General features: G+C 43.6%; 3 protein-coding genes across 3 annotated transcripts; 1 reads left to right on the top strand and 2 right to left on the bottom strand.

The window, feature by feature from the left end:
- Positions 1-64: 64 nt before the first annotated feature.
- fkbp9 (FKBP prolyl isomerase 9) lies at positions 65-5921 on the bottom strand. The gene is made up of 9 exons (XM_086062197.1): positions 5557-5921; positions 4783-4928; positions 4446-4635; positions 4126-4275; positions 3852-4037; positions 2784-3119; positions 909-1054; positions 582-745; positions 65-501 (listed from the first exon to the last, which is right to left on the bottom strand). Exons 1-9 carry the CDS (start codon positions 5757-5759, stop codon positions 322-324), a joined length of 1701 nt encoding a protein of 566 aa, XP_085918323.1. The 5' UTR covers positions 5760-5921; the 3' UTR covers positions 65-321.
- A 59-nt stretch (positions 5922-5980) lies between these two features.
- On the top strand, positions 5981-11105 carry crtap (cartilage associated protein). The gene is made up of 7 exons (XM_086062198.1): positions 5981-7179; positions 8269-8418; positions 8489-8660; positions 9566-9694; positions 9770-9915; positions 9985-10068; positions 10849-11105. Exons 1-7 carry the CDS (start codon positions 6730-6732, stop codon positions 10900-10902), a joined length of 1185 nt encoding a protein of 394 aa, XP_085918324.1. The 5' UTR covers positions 5981-6729; the 3' UTR covers positions 10903-11105.
- Positions 11106-14270: 3165 nt separating this feature from the next.
- Positions 14271-21877, bottom strand: susd5 (sushi domain containing 5). Its single transcript, XM_086063046.1, has 5 exons — positions 21756-21877; positions 20956-21133; positions 17011-17123; positions 16749-16937; positions 14271-15868 (listed from the first exon to the last, which is right to left on the bottom strand). Exons 1-5 carry the CDS (start codon positions 21814-21816, stop codon positions 14271-14273), a joined length of 2139 nt encoding a protein of 712 aa, XP_085919172.1. The 5' UTR covers positions 21817-21877.
- Positions 21878-22623: the final 746 nt, after the last annotated feature.

Below are 22623 nucleotides of genomic sequence, written 5' to 3'. Positions count from 1 at the left end.
CACACACACACACACACACACACACACACACACACACACACACACACACACACACACACACACACACACACACACACACACACACACACACACACACAATAAACACAATCTAAAACCAACAGTTATTTGCTGGAGCAGATTCTTTTCATTCATTTGGTACGGCCTCCGGAGGACTTAAAATGATCTCCGATAGCGAAAACTTTCCTCACGCTGATGTCAAATCTCATTTGGCTCATTTGAGCATCCTGCCAGTCTCCAAAAAAAAAAATAAAAAAATAAAAAACTCTACCCTTCACCAAAAGCCTTCACCTCCTTGTCGCATCATAGCTCATCATGCGAGGCAGCTTCGTCGGCTTTGAGCTTGAATTCAGCGGCGGTGATTTTGCCGTCGCTGTCGCGGTCCTGGTTGTTGAACATGTTGTCGATGATGCGCTGCGCGTCGAACCCGGGCGCCAGGCGACCCCTGCCTTCGCTCACCTGCCGCAGGATGTACTCGCTGAACTGCAAGACAAAAAGAAAAGAGCAATCGGTACGGTACGACGGCCTGGCAAACAAAATGGCCGCCGTCGGGCTTACGGTACCTCGGCGGCTTCCACCTCCTCGTTCTTGTCCTTGTCCATTTCGGCGAAGAGGTCGCCGCTCACCTCCTCGTTCCAGATGAACATGTAACCTTCAGGGAGTCCGTCCTCCATTTCCATCAACTCGATGTCGAACACCAGAACCGCACTGCCTGGAACCTCGTCAACTAGACACAAGTGAGCTTAGCTTTAGCCCCTATTGTGTCTCGGCAGACTCGATTGGTACGTTCGCTTCCCGCAAATGAAATCAAAAGACTTAAAATTGCTTGTGGGGAACGTTTTTTGCGGAAATGAAGCAAAACGGCGTGTACTTTGTGTTTTGTAACTCACTAACTCCTTCTTCTCCATAGCCGAGGTGCGGGGGGACCACCAGGTGCCGCCGCTCGCCCACGCACATTCCCAGCAGCCCCTCCTCCATCCCGGGGACCACCTGATTGGCACCTAGTACGATGTTGTACGTTTTGCCATAGTTGTGCCTTCAGTCACAGACAGAGAAACACGACAAAACCACCATGACACGATTGGCAAGAAAAAAAAAAAATCACCTCGGGAAGGCTTTGTTTTATGGTATGGTTTGAATAGTGTGGAAAAATAAGATTAATTAGAGTTTATTCTCCTCGAAGACTTATGTGACCTGCATGACCCAAGTATTGAACGCGGTAGGAATCTTTTGACTGCCTAACGACGCCTTTCGGATTTTTGGGTCTGCAATTTGATTCAGAATCAATTTTCGATCCAAAATGATTTGATTGACAATTAATTCTGCTTCCATTTATAGTTGAGCAAAGAATCCTCACGATCGACTGCGGTCTGACTCACCAATGCTAATTAGCGCGCTACTTGCGGCGCTTTTATCACTCAAAAAGAACGGCTATTCAAACAAAACGCTTCAGGAAAGCACACAAAAGAAGCATCTTAACATTACTCGCCAGCATATGCTCTTCCTACACTGCAAAAAAAAAAAAAAAAAACAACTTTTATTGGCATAACTCGATTGTGACTTTTTCCGTCTACGCTAATGTGGCTACAACTTAACAGTGTAATGGAACGTGCGCAAGCACACTGCCCCTAAGTGGCCAAACCGTGTACATTGTGAACAGCGCTCCCAATAAAGGCACACACAAACAAGGGCAAGACAATCTTCTGTTTCAATGTAGTCAAAACTGTGTTAACTCAGTCAAGCTGGATGAGTGAAGATTCTTCCTTCCGCTTATCTGGGAAAAGGAGTGTGTTGGGAGGTTTCCTGTGTTTTATCTGAGGATGTGTTATGTTTAAGTGCTGTCCGAGTTTCTGCTCATCAGGTCTAAGATCTCAAGGACAGATCTGGGGTTGAACTAAAATATGATGCTGTAAAAGTCTTATCTGCTTTCTCCTGTCTCCCTTCCATTATTCACAGGACTGGGGGATTAAGGGAGGGGGGGAGGCTTGTACTACTTTTTTCATATTGTATAAGAATGCTGTGAGTCCGCTGTAAAAGACACACTGAGGGAAATCCCTGATTGAGTGAGCTCGGCCGTGTCTCAGAAATTCCTGATAATAAAACCTTCGAAGGAAAAACTGTTCCCAGATCTCAACTCTGATTAACACGCGGCGAACATAGATCGTTTTCTAACAACGGTATAAAATAATTTAAATAAAATCGATTTTGGGACATTACAAGTCGATTCTCAAATCGTAAGAGAATCGTAATGAGAATTGCGATTGTTATGCACACCCCGATTCCATATCATTCAATACCATTAAAAGTCATTCCATGTCATTCCACATCTTTTACCGGTAGTTAGAGCTGCTCGATTATGAAGAAAATATTAATTTGGGAATAATTAAAATCATGAATAGAACGATCATTTGTTTTTTGGTGCAAAACAAGAAAATGTTTAAGCGTAAAAAATGTAGACAAAAAAAAAAAAATTAAAACACTATAATTATGCCAAGTTTATTTTGGATCAAACAAGATTTATAAAATTTATTATCTTTAAATCTAAAAAAAAGTTGCAAATATATACATTTAAACAACTCAAAATTAGTATTAATAATTTATATAATAATAATAATAATATTTTTGTTTATAATTTTGTAATTGTGGAGTGTAATAACTGAAATTGTAATTGAATTTTGATTAATTGCACAGCCCTACCAGTAGTATCCATCCATTAAAAAATACAATTAAATGGCGCCCCCTCTCTCACACACACAATCACTCACGTGGAGTCAAGAGAGCTTCCGTCCATGAGCGTGGCGTTGTAGTGATACTTGACAAAATCGCCCTTCTTGGTCAGCTTGTCGCAAGATTCCGGCTTGTTGGTGACCGTCATGGTGGCGTTGTCTGACGGGTTGTGGAAGTCGATGATGTGCACGTCAAAAACCAGCACGGCCGAGCCGGGGATCTTTGAGCCGGTGCCCTCCTCGCCGTAAGCCAGGTGCGGCGGGATGTTGATGGTGCGCCGCTCGCCCATGCACACGCCGATCAGGCCCTCGTCCATGCCGGCGATCACGTAGCCGCGACCTATGTAGGTGTCGTACGTGCGGTTGCGAGAGTAGCTGTAGGAGGGGGAAAAACAAAAATATTTATTCAAAATATAGAACGTTGACTTAAAAGGGACATCTACAGAATTGTTGGGGTGGTCTACTACTGCACTTTATGCAAGCAAGTCAATTTTTCGTTACAAATCATACAGTGCAATTTTTTATTTATTTTTGTACACATTTGTTAGAAAATGTCATGTTTGAGGAAAATGATCATTTAATTGGTAACCCAAATGAATGTTATTTCTCATTTCAAATTTTTTGGCAAATTTAGTGTTTTAAAGGGCAAAAATGTCAGAGTTCAATTGTAAAATACACTTTCCTAAATCCAAATTCCACTTTTTTTTCCTTAAATGCAACGTTTTGTGACCGGCACGCTTGCGTTGACTATATGGATAAATGCTGCCATCTTGAGGCTCTTTGGAGAAGTGCAGCTTTCCGCAAGTAGCCCTTGATCATTGAACGCAGACTTGCAGAGTGCATGCAGTTCGAGGCGGACTTAAACGCTTGACTCCGCCCACGCGGATTTTACATACACTAAACCCTGAGTCAGTCGGGGCGGAGCTAACTAAACGGTTTGACGGAGGAGGTCTTGAGTGCAGTACGACATGTCCTCGGCAGATAGCGTATCCCTTGGACGGTTGGGGTTAGTATTTGGGTTTTGATCCGTTTTCAATTTTCGTTGTGGGGTAATGCTGCCATCTTGAGGCTGTCAGGTGGAAGCGCACCCCTCGCAACTTGCCCCACCTGGAGTCGAAGAAGGTGCCGTCAAGCAGGCTTCCGTTGTAGTGGTACCGCACAAAGTCTCCCTCCACCGACTTGCGTGAGCACGGCTCTGGCACCTGCTGGTTGGTAACGGTGATGCTGTCGCTGGGGTTGTGCAGATCCAGCAGGACCACGTCGAACACCAGGGACGCCTGACCCGGGATGTCGCTCCCTGCAGGACAGCATTTTGGATGTTCGTTTCAGTGGGATACAGACAACAACAAAAAAATAAATAAATAAGTGTTTGGCGCTGCACTTGCCGTCTCCGTTCTCGCCATATCCGAGCGAGGGTGGCATGGTGATGATGCGCCTCTCGCCCAAGCACATCCCCAGCAGGCCCTGATCCATGCCGGCGATCAGCCAGCCGATGCCCACGTAGGTGTCGTACGTCCGCAGGCGGGTGTGGCTGGCGGGACGGCGGAGGTTGTACGGTTTGGTCAACAAAAAAATGGGGGAACGACCGCTTTCATCCGACAAACGTATTATTTAAAACAAAATATCATGCTTTTTGAAAGAGGATATCGTGATTTGAGTAAAAAAAATCGGCCATTTTTAAGTCAGTCATATTTCACGTACCTGGAGTCGAAAAGCGTCCCATCTAACAGGGTGCCGTTGTAGTGATAGCGCACGTAGTCGGACACCTCCACCTTGCGGGAGCAGACGGCGGGGGTGTGGTAGGTGTTGATCTGCACGCCGTCCTCGGGGTTCCACACGTCCAGCAGCAGCACGTCAAAATGGAGGATGGCGTCCGCCGGGATGGTGTCGCCTGAAAGACACGCAAACACACACACCCCGACGCGAAACTCTCATTTGAAACCTTAACACTTGTTGAAAATGCTCATCCTGGCTTGAAACAACCATTTCAAACCCTAAATTGAAAACCAAATCTCTCTCCGCCGCTTATTGAACGCACCGTATCCTTTCTTGCCATAGGCGAGTCGCGGCGGGATTTTGACCAGCCGCCTCTCGTTGACGCACATGCCCACCAGAGCTTTGTCCATGCCCTGGATCAGCTGGCCCTTACCCACAAACACGTTGTAGGTGCTGCCACGGTCGTAACTGCAACGCAAAAAAAGGGGTTTGGTTTAGAACGGATCCGGAATTGAATTCATTTGAGCGTTCACATTGCAAGCTCGTTTGAAAGCGGATCTGGTTCTCTTTGCGGTCCACTTCAGGTCTGAGAGGCAAATACAAGTCGGCGTGAACCTGAGCCACTTTGGGTTTACATTAAGCAAAACAAATTGTGACCACATGGAATCCAAGGAGGAGTCCATTTTCTTTCTGGTCCAGCGTCCTCTTCAAGTCTGAATGGAGTGATACTAAACCAAACCACTTTGTGAACACATCAAGCAAACCTAATTGAGACCTCAGAGCATTACATAGGTTATTCAATTTGTTTTAGTAAGTTCAATCAAAGAGGCCGCCCATTTTGTCTCAGTCCTCTTCCGGGACGAATGGACCTCAGGCAATACTGTACAGTACAGGGCAAAGTGTTCACATTGTTAATTAATAAACAGACCGCTTAGAAAGTGCTTTTAATAAAAGTATGAGTGTCCATATTCTGCATTAATTCAAATTACAAGTGTTATTTGGGTCAGGCATGGTGCCTGCGTGGCTCTCGGTACCAACCCACAAGCCTTACAGAAGTTCTCACGTTGCACCAACTGCGCGTGCGCGCGAAGCTCACCTGGAGTCGAACTTCTTGCCGTCCGGGAACATGCCGTTGTAATGGTACCGGACGTAGTCACCGACTTTGACGGCACGCGCGCACTTCTCGGGCACAAAAGTCTTCTCGATTACAATGTCGTCTAACGGAACCAGGGGCGCGCTGCAGGCAGCTAACGCCACCAGAACCGCCAGACACCCGAACCCGTTAACGCCTCGCTGCATTTTGTTGTCCGTGTGGATCGACTTTGCGGAGATGGTAAAAGTTCTTTATTCTGTCCTTCTTTCCTCCCTTCCTTTCCCGGGTGGTTTCCTTGCAGTCTATGGCGAATTGGACCAAAGTTCTGCCTTCCCGGTCCCTGCTTGTTAAGAACTCGCAGTCAAGTTACAAGTCTCAATCACAACATCCGGTTCAACGTCCAAAATTTAAAGCTCCATTACCAATTTTAACAGCTTTCTTCTGAAAAGAATGTGTTAAACTTGATAGATCGTCGCAAAGGGGGTTTATCATGCGCAACAGACGAACAAAACGCAACCTAAAGCTAGTTATAGTGGTTTTATTTTGACAACTTCCGTGTTTAGCCTTGCTCTGTCTACGCAAACTTGACACATCCCAAGGCTTGAATGGGACAGCTTTTTTTCGGGGTACCACGTATCGCACATGCGCAGTGGATCCTCGGCAAAGTGTCAACGTGGTAGGGGTCTCCACGTACTCACGCACGTACGTACGTAGCACCCTACTTCCGGGTTTACGTCGCTATTAGGTAAACTAAACTACATTGTAATGATTTTTAAGGTCGAAAACAGCATGTTAAAGTGCTTTAACGCGCGTTAAAGTAAGTTTTTTGGGTGTGTTGGAACTTTTGGGACGGGGATAAGCGCGGAGGAATGTCTCTACGTGGCAGTGGGCGGGGCAAACTTGTAGTCTCACCGGGTTTCTAATAATTAGGCACAGAGACCCATCATGTCCGCCCTTTTTTAAAAAGAAATCTTCTCCAAAAACAAACACAATTCGAGTAATAGTAACCTGTTGTTGTATTAGGCAGTTAATGGTGTTCTCATCTAACAATAAAAAAAGTAAAACGTTGTGATTTGGGAGGAGCAGCTCCGGAGTCTCAACTCCTCCTCAAGGAGAGCCTTCGGTACCGGCTACTCCAATCCAGTCGAGTCGAGTCGGCCCTCCCAAATAAACAACATGGCACCCTCCACGCTGTCGCTTCTGGTGCTCCTCTTCGGCCTCGATTCGGTCCGTTCCCAGTACGAGAAGTACAGCTTCCGAAGCTTCCCCCGGAGCGAACTCATGCCGCTGGAGTCGGCCTACAAGTACGCGCTGGACCAGTACACGGCCGAGAAATGGGCGGACACGGTGGAGTACCTGGAAGTGTCCCTGCGCCTCTACCGGCTGCTGCGGGACAGCGAGGCCTTCTGCAACCTCAACTGTAGCTCGGTGAGGCAAGAAAACGAGAGCAAGTTCGCGGAGTTCCCCGAACTGCGAGCGTTCGGCAACGTGCTCCAGAGGGCCCAGTGCCTGAAACGATGCAAGCAGGGGCTGCCCGCCTTCAGGCAGGCTCTGCCCAGCCGGGACACCCTGGACGAGTTCGAGAGGAGGGAGCCCTACCGGTACTTGCAGTATGCTTACTTCAAGGTGAGACCAAATGATGGTGTGCAATGAGATCATTATGATGGTCTCATAATAATCAATATCACTTTTTTGTTTGTTTGTTTGTTCTACAATCAGTACATGTAGCAACGTGACAGGATTTCCAAAAAAAATAATAATCTGCCAAAATGTGTTAGAGTACAATGCAGAAAGAATCAGATGAAGCGTTCCAGAGAAATTAAGCTTTTTGTGCGTGGGAACAAATTGCCTATTTTAGGAATGTTTTTGTGCGATACCGCATTACACTTCAAATGAAAGTAAAGCAGTATATCTTCATTATTTCTCAACATTCTTCTTGATTCTTTTGTTCAGTCTCATACTTGGAGCCTGACTGACAAGTCGCAGTTAAAAAAAAATATCCGCCAATTTTCATGCAGGCCAAAATTCTGAGATGTCAAACGGGTCAAAATTAGCATCATGTTTCATATACTCGTCTTAACTAGCACAAATGGAAGATTAATGGTGAGAAAAGCATTGTGGGTAGCACAATAGGTCATGTAAGTAGGCAGTATTATTATTATTTTTTTGTGAATTTATTCATTGTGGTGGATTTTAGAGTCATTTGAAATGCTTATTCCATAATTTTTTGATGGCAAGTACATACAGTTTTTCCTTTAAAAAATATATATTTAATTCATTTAATTTTTTTAGGTCACGCCGAACTATTGGTTAGCGTTGGTCTGCCGCACAGAGTTTCAGGGTGTGCATCTGGGCTGTGGCCTGTTCTCAAGGGAAACATGGCAAGAACATGCTGAACATGTTTTTATTCATTTGCATACCAATTAATAGCAGAAACAAAAGTTACAGTTTATTTTTTCTCAAACCACAATGGCCAACTCCCTCTTTGATCTCAGGCTTGGTTTCTTGACACTTTTCCCGCGCATCTTGTTATGTTAGACATGTTTTCACCATAAATATGTCCACCCAATTTGGTGTTGATATGTGGATTGTGAAACCTGTGTCAGGGTGGGGTCCTATTTTATTTTATTTTTTTCTATCCTGGAGTCCCCCCCCCCAATATGTCTGCTTCAGACTAAAATATCCAACTTGTGTTCCGGTTTTGTTTCCAATCAGACTGACAGGCTGGCCAAGGCCGTGTCGGCCGCTCACACCTACCTGCTCAAGCACCCCAATGACGAGATGATGCAGAAGAACATGGCCTACTACAAGAGCATGCCGGGAGCCGAAGAGCACCTCAAAGACCTGGAGACCAAATCCTACGAGGTACCGCAACGTCACCGTCGGGTTTTCCTCGGCATCTCTTAACAAAAATTTTTGTTTTTTGTTTTTTCAGATGCTGTTTGTTCGCGCCGTGCGCGCGTACAACGGCGACAACTTTCGCACGTCGGTGTCCGACATGGAGCTGGCGCTGCGAGACTTCTTTAAGGTCTACGACGAGTGCCTGGCCGCCTGCGAGGGTCCCAGGGACATCAAGGACTTCAAGGACTTTTACCCTAACATAGCTGGTCAGTGCATTATCTTCTGTGCGTGTCCCATAAAGAAACTAATAGTGCATTCAAAATGGACCAAAGACCACTGGGAACTCGTCTTTCAATTTAGCTCAGGAGTAATTTATGGGGGTCCAAAGGAAGACCCTGGTAGCAATTTTTTAGATTTTGATAGAAACACTAGATTTCAGCATAGTTTGTTTAGTAAGTACTTCACAAAAGCAAACGTGACATCATTTTGCCAAACTCTTTTTCCAAACGTCTTGGAGCCATGAGTGATGCATCAAATAAACCGGCGAGCTGCCTAAGCAATGTAATGGATGGAAATGAATCTGTATGCACCAAACAGTTACAGCTATCCATTTTTGACAAAACAGGATGTTTTTCAAATTTGTCTAACTTGACTATTTTCATTCGTTGTTGTCTAAAATAAATCAATCAAATCCAGACTTTCAATCTTGAAGTGACATCATTTAGAGGACCAAAACTGCCAAAATTAAAAATAAATCAATCGATTTACTAAAAGTGAAAATAAAAATGGATATAAAAAATATAATTCAAAAATTAAATTCAAAATAAATGGAAATAAAAACAACAAAATATCCATAAATAATTAAATAAAAGTAAAAAAAAAAAACGAGATTCAAAAAATAAAAATAAATGTCAAAATAAATACAAAAATAAATATATAAATAGAATTAACTATCAATATCAGCATGAAATAAATAAATGTGAGAGCAGAGCGTTTTTATTTATTCATTGGTTTGATATTTCATTCTTTTTATTTATTTTTGTATTTATTGCGACATTTATTTTAATTTTTTGAATATATGTATATATGTGTGTGTATGTGTATATATATATATATATATATATATATATGTATGTATGTATGTATATGTATGTATGTTTGTTGTTTGCAGATCACTACACGGAAGTGCTGGAGAGAAAAGTACAGTGTGAGGGCGACCTGACCCCCGTGGTGGGGGGCTTCGTGGTGGAGAAGTTTGTGGCCACCATGTTCCACTACTTGCAATTTGCCTACTACAAGCGTGAGTTGCTAACGTTGGGTTAGCCAAAGTTGACCGCGCGGTCCCATTACATTGGCGTCCATTTTGCGCCCGCAGTGAAGGATCTGAAGAACGCGGTGCCATGCGCCACCAGCTACCTGCTCTTCGACCCCACCGACGAGGTGATGCAAAACAATTTGGCCTACTATAAGTTCCACAAGGACAAGTGGGAGCTCGTCGACGAAGACTTCTTACCCAGAGCGGTCCGTCGCGCACTCGCCATCGCAACAACAAAAATGGCGACATTCATGACATGTTGTGTGTTTGTGCAGGAGGCGGTGCGCTACTACAACCAGACCACCATGCAGATGGAGATGTTGGACTTCTCGAGAAAGCATCTGGCGAGTGACGATGAGGTGGGTGACGTTTGAAGTAAATACTTGAGGGGTTGCAATTTCACAAAAGTCCACCAGGTTGTAGCAAAGCACACCTCTGGTAATATTTTCACTTCAAATGCCAAGTTTTGGAAAAAACTAAAACATTATTACTCCAACACATGTACAAACATTTACAAATTATATATAATAGCACACTTTTACTAATATTAAATGTGTGAACTTGTTTGTGTATCATTTGAAGAAATGAACAACAAAAAATCCTGAAAACCATTTTAAGACTTTTGTCATTCTCCAAGCACTAAAACATAAATAAATGCAAGATATTTAATCAAATCTATTATTTATTTAGTGTCTTAACTACGAAATAATTATTTTGTTAATATTATATATTTAAAAAAAAATCTAATGAATTGAAACACAATCTGCAATTATTATTTTTAAATAATATAATAAATAATTGAAATAATTAACTATGATTTCTATTATATAGTGTAGTAATAAATAATAATTGTCTCAGCATTAAAAATAAATAATTTGAAATATGAATAAAAAATAATTCATTAAAACAAATAATTCATTAAAGAAAATAACTCTAATTTTATTTCTTGCCATTATTTTTGTTATTGTTGTATTATTCCAGCACCCAAACTTCCATTTCAGGATTTTAATTGTGATTTTTAATATTAATATTATTAATTCATTATGAGGACTGCAGATATGCTCGATATGAATATCCTCTATCTGTAAATATATCTTGAATTCTATCAAATTGTCTGTATCTTTGTGTGTTATCCACAGGGTGAGGTGGTGGAATTTATAGATGAGTTCCTGGATTATCAACGCAAACCTTGAGAAAACAAACAAAAACACACGCACACACACACAAGCCAGCATTTATTTATTTATTGAACTTTGTTGTTGCAAAATAAAAAAAATCCATCCTCATTTGATTTTACGGTGGTGGAGGGGGAGACATGAAATATTTGTACTCGCAGTGACATGAATGAACGTGCCCGCTGTGAATTGTTTTACAATAAAAGACGTTACCAACACAACCGGAGATGACTTCAATGACCCCCGAAAGTGATGGCTGCGCATGGCGAGTGCCAGTTTAAAGCGTCATAATCATAAAGAAGGAAAGACTTGAGGGAGGGTGAAGTCAGAGCAGACACACACGTGTTGAATCGTGTTTGAACATCGAGTCTCTGTGCAGTTTGTCGCACGCGCGCGCTAAAATGTCCACAGCGGAAAATTCCCTCCCGTGTGTGTGTGTGTGGGTGTGGGTGTGTGTGTGTGCGTGTGTGTGAGAGAGTTTGTTGTAATTTCTCTCTTTTGACGCTTTGAAAAACCGCCAAGGGTGCAAACTTTAAACAGGTCTTGGTCACCTCTCTATTTGATTAAAGGCAAACTGTATTTTTACCTCCACTTAATTAAGAAAATAAAAACTTTTTTTTTTCGTAAACGAGATTACTCAAATTATTTTATTTAACAAATTGGTCTGAATTTTTTTTAGAGCGTTGGGGCAAATGCGCAAAGTCAGAATAAATGAAATCTGTTGTTTACCTGGTGAAATTGTTTCGAGCCACTTTTAGCTCCACTGTAATTTGTTAGCGGGCGGATTTACCTCCGCCAAGGATGACGTCATCAAGGCCGTTTTGTTAGTGAAGAAGAGAGATTACACGCAAAAAGTTATGAGACAAAAGGGTCCAGTTTTCTTTGAAGATTGTGGGGACGGGCAAAGTCAAAATCCGCAAAATTTTGAATTGAATTTGAATTTCCGAAATTAGGAATCTTTCGGCCTTGGCGGAGGTCTTTCCTTGTGCAGTATATGATGTAATAACAAGGAAGAGTCATATGTTTAGAAGTTTATTTCAGCCAACAGGACACCAACATGCCATCTTAACAACACACATTAGCTGATTTGTGATGAAAATGTTGTCCGTTGGTTAGGGACCCCCCCCCCCCCTCCCACACACACACACACACACACAATTCTCCAGACATTGTACATATTTTAACCTAACCGACAGTTTACACAGTGTTATGTCTATGAACACAATTGCACACGACACGCGCACACGCACGCACACATCATACCGTGAGTAATAATCACATCAACAAGTCAATTTCATCGGCTGTTACATTCATCATCACGGTGGCAGATTGGGATATTTAATTACCGACTACGTGTCAGTCATTTCGGACGCCTAATCAGTAATTATGTCGCTTTTTTTTTTTTTGCTGGGCACTCCAATTGAAAGCACCACGTGAACGCGCAGCACGCACTCTGTAAGTTGTAAAGCAAGGAGAAAAAAAATACACGCGCACACTTAGCCAACATAAAAACAAAACAATAGCAAGAAAACAATGAAATCAAGCGAAATACCACAATGTGCAAAAGCCTCCTCAAAGGTCGCCGTCTCAATCCGTAGCAACATTTCGACGCGGTCCTCTTTTATGTTTTTTTTTTTTTTATACATTAGCCTCGTCATAAACGAAAAAAAAAAAAACGCCTACCACCAATTCCATATCAATAGCTGACATTTCATATAAAGTTAACAAAATTCCTCAGGACATACGGTGAACCTGATGGAAAAACAATCACCCTAAAATCGAGAGAAAATTGCAATCCGACAGCTGGATAACAAAATCGAGACAAACGGTTCACATTCGGAAATTTTGTTCACATCTTTTTTTAGGTTTTCTTTGGCTTTTTTGTTGTTTTGTATAGTTAAGAGCATAGACGACGTTGGGCTTATTGTTCAAAAGTACTTATATATATGCTTTAAGGCTTTATACATTGTATGACGACTCGTACTACTTTGCCACCCTGTTGTGGTTTTCCTGCAATAAATCCAAACTTCATTCCAGCTCAACAACTGATATCTAAAAATAAAAAATAAAAATATTTTTTCACACATAAGGTGGAATGCCGGAACCTGAAAATGAGAGGAAACGGTTGGTACTTTTTGTGTGTGTTTTTGATTATTCAAAGTCAGCATCTAATAATAGACCAAATTTTTTTTTAAAATACTCTTTTTTTTCAAAGGGTATTAGTAATGATTAGTTAAAAAAAAAAAAATCCAACTACAAAGAGCTTATTGTCAAAACTTAACATCAGAAGTAATACATGTAAATAAACTTCACTAAATGCAAACCGCCATTCCAGCTCGACGGCTAACATTTAAAAATAGACAAAGAAGAATTCCCGACGAGATACAGTGAAAGTTCTACCCAAAACTTTCAGGGTAAATGCGATTGGGAAAAGAGCGTTTTGACTATGTAACAATCAGTGGTGGCAAACCCAGGTCCAGAAAGTAAAAACTCTGCCGCAGTTTGGCTTTAGCCCCTCATGCTAGCGAGCTAGCTCCCTAGCGGATAAACAAGCACCGTGGGAGCTAGCTAGGGAGTTAGCTAGCTACCACCAGGGGCTAAAGCCAAACTATGGCAGAGTTTTTACTTTGTGGACCTGGATTTGCCACCTCTGGTAACAATATTGCCGACGCAGGCTAATCGTCAAACAATCAACTATGCAGCTTTCGACCGCTGTTTTGCAAGGTTAGCCATTTTCGGCACATGACAATCAATTGAACAAAAAATTTTAACCGCCATTCCAGATTTCAAAACAAAGATGAAAAAAAATTCCTTAAAACATTCAGTGGAACGTCAGAACTCGAACAGATTTCTAATTGGATGATTTCAACCCGAATTTCAGAGGAAAACGCGATTCATTTGTAAACCAAATCGAGACGATGAATTTGTACTTTTTTTTTTTTTTTTTCATTTCCTTAGGTTAGCTTGTTGTGTTTTATTAGCCCTCTAAAAATGGCTTTTTGTGCTTTTCCAAATACTGATGTAGGACGGGAGTGTTGAAGTCAGCCCTCGAGTTACTATCGTAATCGTAACAGTGGAAAGCCGGACGCTGATGCCGTCTGTTATTTCATTATCTCAATGCGTGAAGCCGCATCAACTGTGCGAACACACAGCATTGTCCTGCTTCGGCGAGTTCTGTCTGAAAGTTTCGAATTGCAGCCAGTGTGAAAACGTACCCAAAATCTAAACAAATCATCAAAACGGAATCGGCTTGTGTTCGACTTCCGAGGGTCCACTGCGTGTCACATTTCTGCGGCGGGCCGACTCGTCTCTTAACACCGCCCCCCCCCCAAATTTAGCACAAATTGTGTAGCGAATTCTGCCCCCCAAAAGTCTCTGCCCCCCCCCTAAACTTTCTGCTGCATCTCCATGTGCTGGCTGCTTTGTCCCTTCCCGTTCATGTTGTACGCCGAGCTCTTCTGCTGCCGCCGCCGGTAGCACCACACCGTCAATATGATGGCTGCTATCACCACGCATACCGCCGCAATGATGGCCGCCACGGTGGGGCCCCGGCGCGAGGGGCCGGGCGGCGGGCACTTCTCCCCGACGCATACGGCCTCACCTTTCTCGCCCTCCACCTCGCCCCTCTCGCCAGTCTCACCAGGCAAGTTGTGCAGGGTGCGTTCCCCGCCGAGGTCGTCGCTATCCCGTGCCGGATCCACCAAGGGGTGCTGAGTGAGGTCCAGGAGCCACGAGTGGGTGGGGACCACCTGCTGGGTGTCGTACTCCAGGGTATCCGAGGAAGAGGAGGAGGCGGGGTTGTCCGGGGCGGCGGTTTCCTTTGGCTCAGATTCGGGCGGTTCGAGGACGCCGGCGTCCGGGGCGAGTTCTTCGACCTCATTCGGGTGGGCGGCCACCGGGTGTCCGTCCAGCCAGGTCTCGTCTGTGGTGGTTGCTGCTCCCATGTGGTCCTGGGTGGCGTTCTGGCCGGTTTGGCTTGTTTCAGGAAAGACGACGTGCTGGCGGTCATCGTCTTCGAGGCTCTCGCGTTCAGCGTGGCTATCGTTGCCATCCTGCCTTCCGTCGTCGATGTCGCGGTTATGCTCTTCGCCGTCGTGGTCTTCATGGTCGTCGTGGTCGTAATGATCATTGCGATTGTCGCGGTCATAGTGGTGGACATGGTCTTCGTGGTCATGGTCTTCGTGGTCATGGTCTTCGTGGTCATGGTCTTCGTGGTCATAGTGTCCTTCGTGGTCATGGTCTTCGTGGTCATAATGTTCTTCGCGAACGAGGTCATCATCGTGATTGTCACGGTCCGGATGCTCGTCGGAACCATCCGGATGCTCTTGGCGATGGCTGCCGTCCTCGTGGACGCCGCGTTCCTCAGAACTATCGTTCCGTCCGCCGTGGCGAACCTCCTCATGCTCGCCCATGTCATAGTGTTCGTCGCGGTGGTCTTCGTAGCCGTCTTCTTGGTCCCGCTCTTCCTGCCGAGCTGGAATTTGTTCCGCTTGACCGCCGTGGCCGTGGTCCAGGCTCTCTCGCCCACGGTCATGGAGGTTCTCCTCGGGTCGACTGCCAGAGGATCGCTGAGTGGGCGTCGGGGTGATGGGGTCCACGGAAACCGGGCGCTGTTCCCGCTGTTGCTGGAAGGCCTCCGAGGGGAACCAGAAGAGGTGTTTCTGGGACAAGAGGGAGACGGGCGGGTCTGTGGATGCCGTCGTCAGCACCTGTTCCTCCCGCCCCCGACCCAGATGCCCAGCGGAGTCCTCCGCGGCCCGTTCCTCGCCACGCCCCCTCGTTTCTTTAGCGTCCCCACCGTCTGCTCCCACCTCCTGCTGACCGTTTAGGTTCGGAATCTCTTCCTCTCTTTGAAAGCTGATCTCTTGCAACTCCTGCTCCCTGGGTTCTTCTGAGTGGGCCGCTGGTCCGTCGTCCTCGTTCTGGTGGTCCGTATCGGCGTACGTGAACTGGTCCTCGTAATCCACGTGAGTCTCGGCCGAGTCTGCAAGGACACAAAGATCAGTTCTCAATGGTCACAAAAGTCGCAAAACACAAAAATATTTTTGGAAGTCGCAAAGGTTTAAGTAACGACGCTCTAAAAAACAGTTGGGTCAAAAATAACCCAACTGGGTCCAAAATGGACTGATCCTCTACTTGGGTTGATTTGACCCAACTTTGAGTCAAGAAATGAACCTTTCAGCGTAAAACTACTCATAAATATTGGTCAGTCCTTTACTTGGGTCAAAAAATTGGGCCGTTTTGTATAAAACAACCCAGGAAGTTGGGTCAAATTAACCCATGAAGTGGATTGGTCCTTTTTTCGTTTATAATCAGATTGCTTTTGACCCAACTGTTTTTTAGAGTGTTTGTTCATTTGGTCCTTTCACTTTGAAAACACACATCAAAAGTAACCCAATTGGAAAAATGGACCGACCCATTTCTTGACTCAAAGAGTAGAGCAGAGGGTCGGTTCATTTTTGACCCAACTTTTTAGAGTGAAACTAACTAATGGATGAACAAATTTAGGTACCAACGAACCAAGGAATAACCAAGTGTGCGGCGTGCACGTGGATCTGGGATCCTTCCGTTTCCGTGATGCCCCATTTGTGACTCAACCCAACGTGAGGCACTCGTGCACGTCCTCCCGGCTTTCAGACCACTTTTGTATTTTCTTCCTTCTGCCTCGGCCGCGAATCGGGCCACGCCACGGCATGTCGCACCCGGGTGTCACAGCGGCCATTTTCATTTGGACTCACAAGAGATACATTGTTCTCGCAAAGGGCGGGAATCGAACGGAGGGTCCCGGACCCCCGGGTGCCGGCGAGCTACAAAGTTGACATTCGGTCCGGGTCATGCAAAATAACTCATTTTCTTTTTAGTACCTTTGACGCAAATCTGCACCAGCCCGTACCACTCGCCGCAGCTGTCGCACAGCAGGCTGAAGGCGCTGTGGCCGTTGGGCATGACGTAGCCCGGCGCGCACGTGTAGAGGAGCTCGTCGCCCAGTTCAAATCCGCCGTGACCCTGGAGGCGGGCGTTGGGGAAGGAAGGCGGGTCGCCGCACGGCACGCCTGTTGCCAACGAAAAAAATGACGCCATCGTACAACGCTGTCGTCACTCTGATTGGCCGATCGCTTTACTGACCTTTGTCTTTGATACAGAATCCATTCGAGGCGGCGGCGGCGCCGGCCGTGGCGTTTTCCGTCTTCACGTCCACAGCTTTTAGCGAGCCGCCCACGTAGTTACACACGGTGGTCCTGGAATGAGACACCTGCTGGATTATTCAAACGCGTGGCTAAATATTAGCGACTGGCTTGACGCGGGTCATCGCAATGAACGCACAAAAAAATGAGGTAACTAAGAAAACAATATGACGAACGTACTAGCTAGCCAAACAACCAAATAAACAACAACAAAAATCTAATAAACAAAACTAACTGACTAACAAATCGAGCAGTGACATGAACTTTAAAACTAACGCTGGTGAATAGACAGACAAAAAAAACATGAATTTATAGCTAACTAAGGAAAAAGATAAACAAACAGCCACCAACTAAGATGCCAATGAAAAATTGCTGAATGAACATCCAAATTAATTGACAAACTAAATAAATATCAAACAAAGAAACTAAGGAAATAATTTGCCAACTAACTACGAAATAATAAATACAACTAATGAATATACTTAGGAACTAATAGAACCAGTAAAGAAATAAGTAACAACTACCTCACATAAGAGCTAAGTGAGGAACAAATGAGTCAATTTATGATTCAATTAATGATCTTACAAACAAACTAAATCAAACTGAAGCAGGAAGTACTGAACAAACTAGCTAGCAAACATGTTAGCCACTAATATAACGACAACAAATTAGGGGTGTCAGGCGATTACAATTTTTGATCACAATTAATCGCATGACTTCAATAGTTAACTCACGATAAATCGCAAATTTTACATCTGTTCTAAATGTACGATAAAATATTTTCATACTCTTGTTAACATAAAAGTGGAAAAAAATGTTAAATAGAAATATGGCTGCATATTTTAGTCATTGATATAGTAATTTCATAATACATAAAATTGAGATAAAATTAAAAAGAAGATTAAAAAGATACTGTACTGTAAAAAACGAGTGTGATATTGATTTGTGTTGAGGTAATTTTTCTGCCACGAGATGGCATAATTGCATTTGTGAGACATTGGTGACAGCTCAGTGCATTTTTCTTTTCATATTAATCTCATCTTTAACATGAATTAAGTTGTAAAATTCTGCACTTTTTTTAAAAATGTACAATACAACTTGACCCCAGTCTCCACAAATATATGCACTATTATTAAATCTATGACTACTACATTTTAGATGTGTAATGTTTGCTGCGTTGCGACTGGAATTCTCCCAGTGCAGGTTTTACGTAAGGGGCGGGTCATTAAAGGAACTTTAAATTGACTCAAAATGAATGCACAAATTTTGACACTCCTACTAAAAACATGACGTAACTATTATGAGACACGATTACTACCACTCTGTATTCAATATGAAATGCATTGAGGAAAGAAACTTCTGCTCTAGTGCATGTCGGACCAATGTCAACATTGGCCCGCCGTTTGTTCTGGTGGAGTTCCTTCTGCAAATATTATGTCAGCATATCAGAATGCCGCCTGCGCAATGTGGCATGGCGTTATCGCGCCGCGACTTAACGTTCCCATGCACGCAAGTCTTATAGAATCAATCATGGAATCGGTCCCCCTGATAGAAAAAAAAACAGTTCCCCGCCTCTCCAATGCAAGGCGTCGCTAATTGTTGGGAATGCGAGACAGCGAAAAAGGTTTTGTGAGTCACTCGCTGCGAGAGTGTGTGTCGACGTCAACATGCGCTTATAAGGACAAAATTCAGGCAGCCGGCGCAGGACAAAAAAAAGGCGGGCATCAGGAAGTCCTTTCTCTACTCGTTTGCTGTGTAATGTGTGTGTATTTGGTGTGTGTGTGTTGCGGTTGGTTGGCATGACAACAGCAAAGTCTGCCAGGTAAGAGACAGACGTTAGGTCGTGTTACGTATGTTAATGTCAACATGCGGAAGTGGCCAACTTCCTGGTTCCTGGAAGATGATGTCACACGCGCAAACCAGTGGATGGTTCAAATGTGCCGTTCGCACCGAAATGTAACAGTAATCCCTTTCGGAACTATCATTTGACTGGCTAGTGAGCTAGCACGCTAAATTGCAAATGAACACACAAACGACTAACAGATAAAGTGGCAGGCGAATGGTTTAGCTTAACTGATGGACAAGCTAACTAACGGACTGATGAACTTACTGACTGACCGACTATCCATTCAACAAGGCGTTCTTGTTCTTGGTCATTTGAGAAGGATGATAGCTAATGACAAATTGGGATATTTCCAATATTAGTGCGTGTGTGTGTGTGTTCTGTTAAATTATTAACATTGTTTTTCAGTTTCAATTTATATTTTAGCCGTTTTTGGAGTCATTTAGTTATAGCTGTGTAGCTCAATGAATAGTATGGTCTATTGTATTCTTATCTGTCTCACTCTCCTGAGAAAAGAAGGGAGTATAGCCTGGTACCGGTCTCAGTCGGAAGAGGGGAGGGACAGGCTGATGTATTATTGTTTTTCTCTAATCTGATTTATACCTATGGGAAGTTGCTGAACTTGCTGATGGGAACAGAAGGGGGGATTTTCTCGTATTCACTGAGTTGCAAATAAATGTACTGTGGGCTGATGGGAGGAGACTTTTCGTATTCACCCACTTTTCAATAAATAACGATGTGCAGAAGAAGGAGGGACACACAATCTGAACAGACCACTGTTTGAGTGACTTGTATTGTGTCATCAGAAGCTTCTGTTATAATGATACCTTTGCAAAGGGACTTCTTCACCAGAATCTCACCATTCAGTTAATTGAACACGCAAAGAGTAGAATACTAAATATTGTCTACTCTAACAGTTCCAAACAACCAAACCTTCCCAATCCCCAGAAATGGAAACTGTTACACCGCCGTGGCGGTGCGTCGATGTTGTAAGCGTTGCCCAAAATGGCATCTGACGGAGCACTTTTTCCCGGCAGTGCTGGTTTAACACATCCCCACCATGTTTCACACCTCCCGGTGTCATCCGTCTGTCTGGCCTGAGGCCTTTAGCGCCCTTTTAGCGTTGGCCGTGGCATCACAGAAGAGAACTCTCCTCGCTGTCGTCATTTGCCAATCGGGAGGCCAGGATGCTAACAAGCTATTTCCATTGATATCAGGACCAAGTACATACATTTAACATGCTGCTTTCTTGGCATATCCAGACTCAATCAGAGAAGTCGCTTTTTGCGTAATACCAACAAACTCATGAGCTAACAAGCTAACGTGATAGCAAACTACCAGAAAGAACACATGAATAAACACATGTACTGATTATGAACTAACCAACAAACTCATGAATGAACAAACGCGCTAACAAATAAACACAGATTGAACTGACTAAAAAACGGAAAAACAAACTGGAGCAAACTGAACAACAAATTAATAAAGGAACTGACTAACAAACAAATATGAATAAAATAATGAACAAATTGACTAACCAGCTATGGTACAAACCAACAAGCCAACTATATGTAACAAACTGACAAGGCCAACAACTGAACTAACTAAAGAAATAACTAACAAGCTTACTGGTACCAAATGAGCTAGCTAGTCTATTTGCTAACTAGCCAAACCGCTAACTGGTTGAAACTAACGACAACTAAACTAACTTTAATAATGTGCTTACGAACAATGGAACACAAAACAAACAAGCTAAGTAGCTAATCTGACAAGCTAATGGCAATAAATGAACTAACTCACTAACTAACTGGTTGAATAACACGATATCCCTGTTGATGATGTCTCCGCCCATGAGTGTGCTTGTTCCTTGTGTGTCCCGTTGCCACGGCAACAGATGTCGAACATGACACCCCGGTTCAGAATTCCCTCCTCCTCCTCATCCTCTTCTTCCTTCTCCGGGAAGGAACAGAGGAGTCTTTTTCTCCTGCCTGTCACACTCCCGTCCAAAAAGCAAAAAAGTAGACACAGCAGCTTGTTTCTTACCCGAGAGAGCCTCCGTCGAGCCAACCGCGGGTACACAGGGAGAAGAAGCACTCCATGACGGCGTGCCGCAGCTCCGAGGCCGACGCCGGGCGGGCCTGCCGGGAGGCGCAAGCCCACTCGGCTTCACGGAACGAAGAACTGGACGACGAGTTGCCGAGCTCCACCACAAACACTCGACCTGCAACATAAATACGGACTTGATCAGCTTTTCATTGGTCCCCAAAGTTTTAATTTTAATTTACATACAATTTTGGAGGCATTCAAAGATTTTGATTTGAAAAATATTTTATTTACCGTGTAAGACTTTTAGAACTTTTCATCGATTACTATATAAAGTATATAAATATATATGACTGTATTTAATTAAGTAAAATATATACAATTGGTTTATAGACCGCTTTTTCAAGGTACAATAAAGCTATTAATAACTCAAAACTTTTTTCAAGTGACTTCAACCTCCATTTATTTAATATATAATCATAAAAAAAAATAGATATAATGTAAGAATTTGTATTTATAGAGCACACATCCAAGTACTCAAATTTGTATTGGTTAAAATAAATCTTCTTTAAAAAATGCACATATCTATAGAATGTTTTCTTTGTCTGGATTAATAACTGCATTTACTTCATCACATCAAACTGGTTACCACCTCATTGACGTCATTAGTTTGTATATAAACAGAAAATGCGATTCCACTACTCATCACTCAATATAAGAAGTTGAAGGTTTAAACTTTGCATGAAATATTTCATTGTAAAAGCAACTTTGATTGCTTTGATAAAAGTTGCCTTTCTTACCATCTGCATTGACAACAGAAGCCAGCAAAAGACAAGCAAAGCATCCGAAGAAGCCCAGCATCCTTCTCCTCCTCACTCAAATCTTTTCCAAAATCTTCCTGTAAATCACGACAACTTCCTCCAGAGGCTGCAGAGGTGAGACTGAGCGAGGAGGAGGTGTGATGAGGATGAGGAGGACCATGATGATGATGATGACGATGACGAGGAGGAGGAGGAGGAGGAGGAGGCCAAGGGTCCAGTTGGTAAGCGGATGGAGAGCGGCTGTGAAAAGTCACACTTTGCCGCGAGTCCGATGAGGATTCAAGTATTCCCTGCATGATTATTGCACACGTGAAAAGCTGCACTAGTTTTGAATCTGCCTTTATGTTTTATGGCTTCAATTCATGGAAAATCACAGCACTATACAGTTTGCCATTTATACGAGGGTGTGCACACTTATGCAACTTTATTTGTTTATACTTTTTCTGTTACTGACTGGGGTCTCACATTCTGACCGAGGGGTAGCGTGAGTCCGTTTTGAAGTTCCTGAGACGGACCAATGAAGTCGATCCTTTCATAATAACCATCTTTGATCTTAATTAAGATGAAATGTCCTCTTTGCCCACTCGGACCTCTTCCTCCCCCTCCTCCTCCTCGTCTTCCTCCGTGCGTGTGCGATAAATACCCACGAATGTGGTGTGTTGATGGAGCTTTTGAAGGCTTCGGCCATTGTTCCACCAAGCTGCTGCTGGAGATAACGTTCCGAGCACACGCCGTGCTGGTGCGCGCAGTAGAACGCTGTAGAATAAACACTACTACTAGCGTGCTTCATTCCCACACTCAATGGTTTGGTTTCCCTTTTCTGACGCCAACAATTCTTCAAAGACGT

The sequence above is a fragment of the Leptonotus elevatus genome, chromosome 19 (assembly GCF_054856555.1).
Source record: "Leptonotus elevatus isolate MCC_2025b chromosome 19, RoL_Lele_1.0, whole genome shotgun sequence".
NCBI lineage: Eukaryota > Metazoa > Chordata > Actinopteri > Syngnathiformes > Syngnathidae > Leptonotus > Leptonotus elevatus.
The sequence above is the reverse complement of the archived record's forward strand: the minus strand, read 5'-3'. Positions and strand labels throughout refer to the sequence as shown.

Coding starts and splice junctions, on each gene's coding strand:
- fkbp9 (XM_086062197.1), bottom strand. CDS start 5,759: ATGCAGCGAGGCGTTAACGGGTTCGGGTGTCTGGCGGTTCTGGTGGCG. Junction 3,120..3,851: donor GGCACCTTCTTCGACTCCAG/GTGGGGCAAGTT, acceptor CCCCTCCTACAG/CTACTCTCGCAACCGCACGT. Junction 746..908: donor CTATGGAGAAGAAGGAGTTA/GTGAGTTACAAA, acceptor ACTTGTGTCTAG/TTGACGAGGTTCCAGGCAGT.
- crtap (XM_086062198.1), top strand. CDS start 6,730: ATGGCACCCTCCACGCTGTCGCTTCTGGTGCTCCTCTTCGGCCTCGAT. Junction 7,180..8,268: donor TGCAGTATGCTTACTTCAAG/GTGAGACCAAAT, acceptor GTTTCCAATCAG/ACTGACAGGCTGGCCAAGGC. Junction 9,916..9,984: donor AAGACTTCTTACCCAGAGCG/GTCCGTCGCGCA, acceptor GTGTTTGTGCAG/GAGGCGGTGCGCTACTACAA.
- susd5 (XM_086063046.1), bottom strand. CDS start 21,816: ATGCTGGGCTTCTTCGGATGCTTTGCTTGTCTTTTGCTGGCTTCTGTT. Junction 17,124..20,955: donor CTCGACGGAGGCTCTCTCGG/GTAAGAAACAAG, acceptor GTCTCATTCCAG/GACCACCGTGTGTAACTACG. Junction 16,938..17,010: donor ATTCTGTATCAAAGACAAAG/GTCAGTAAAGCG, acceptor CGTTGGCAACAG/GCGTGCCGTGCGGCGACCCG.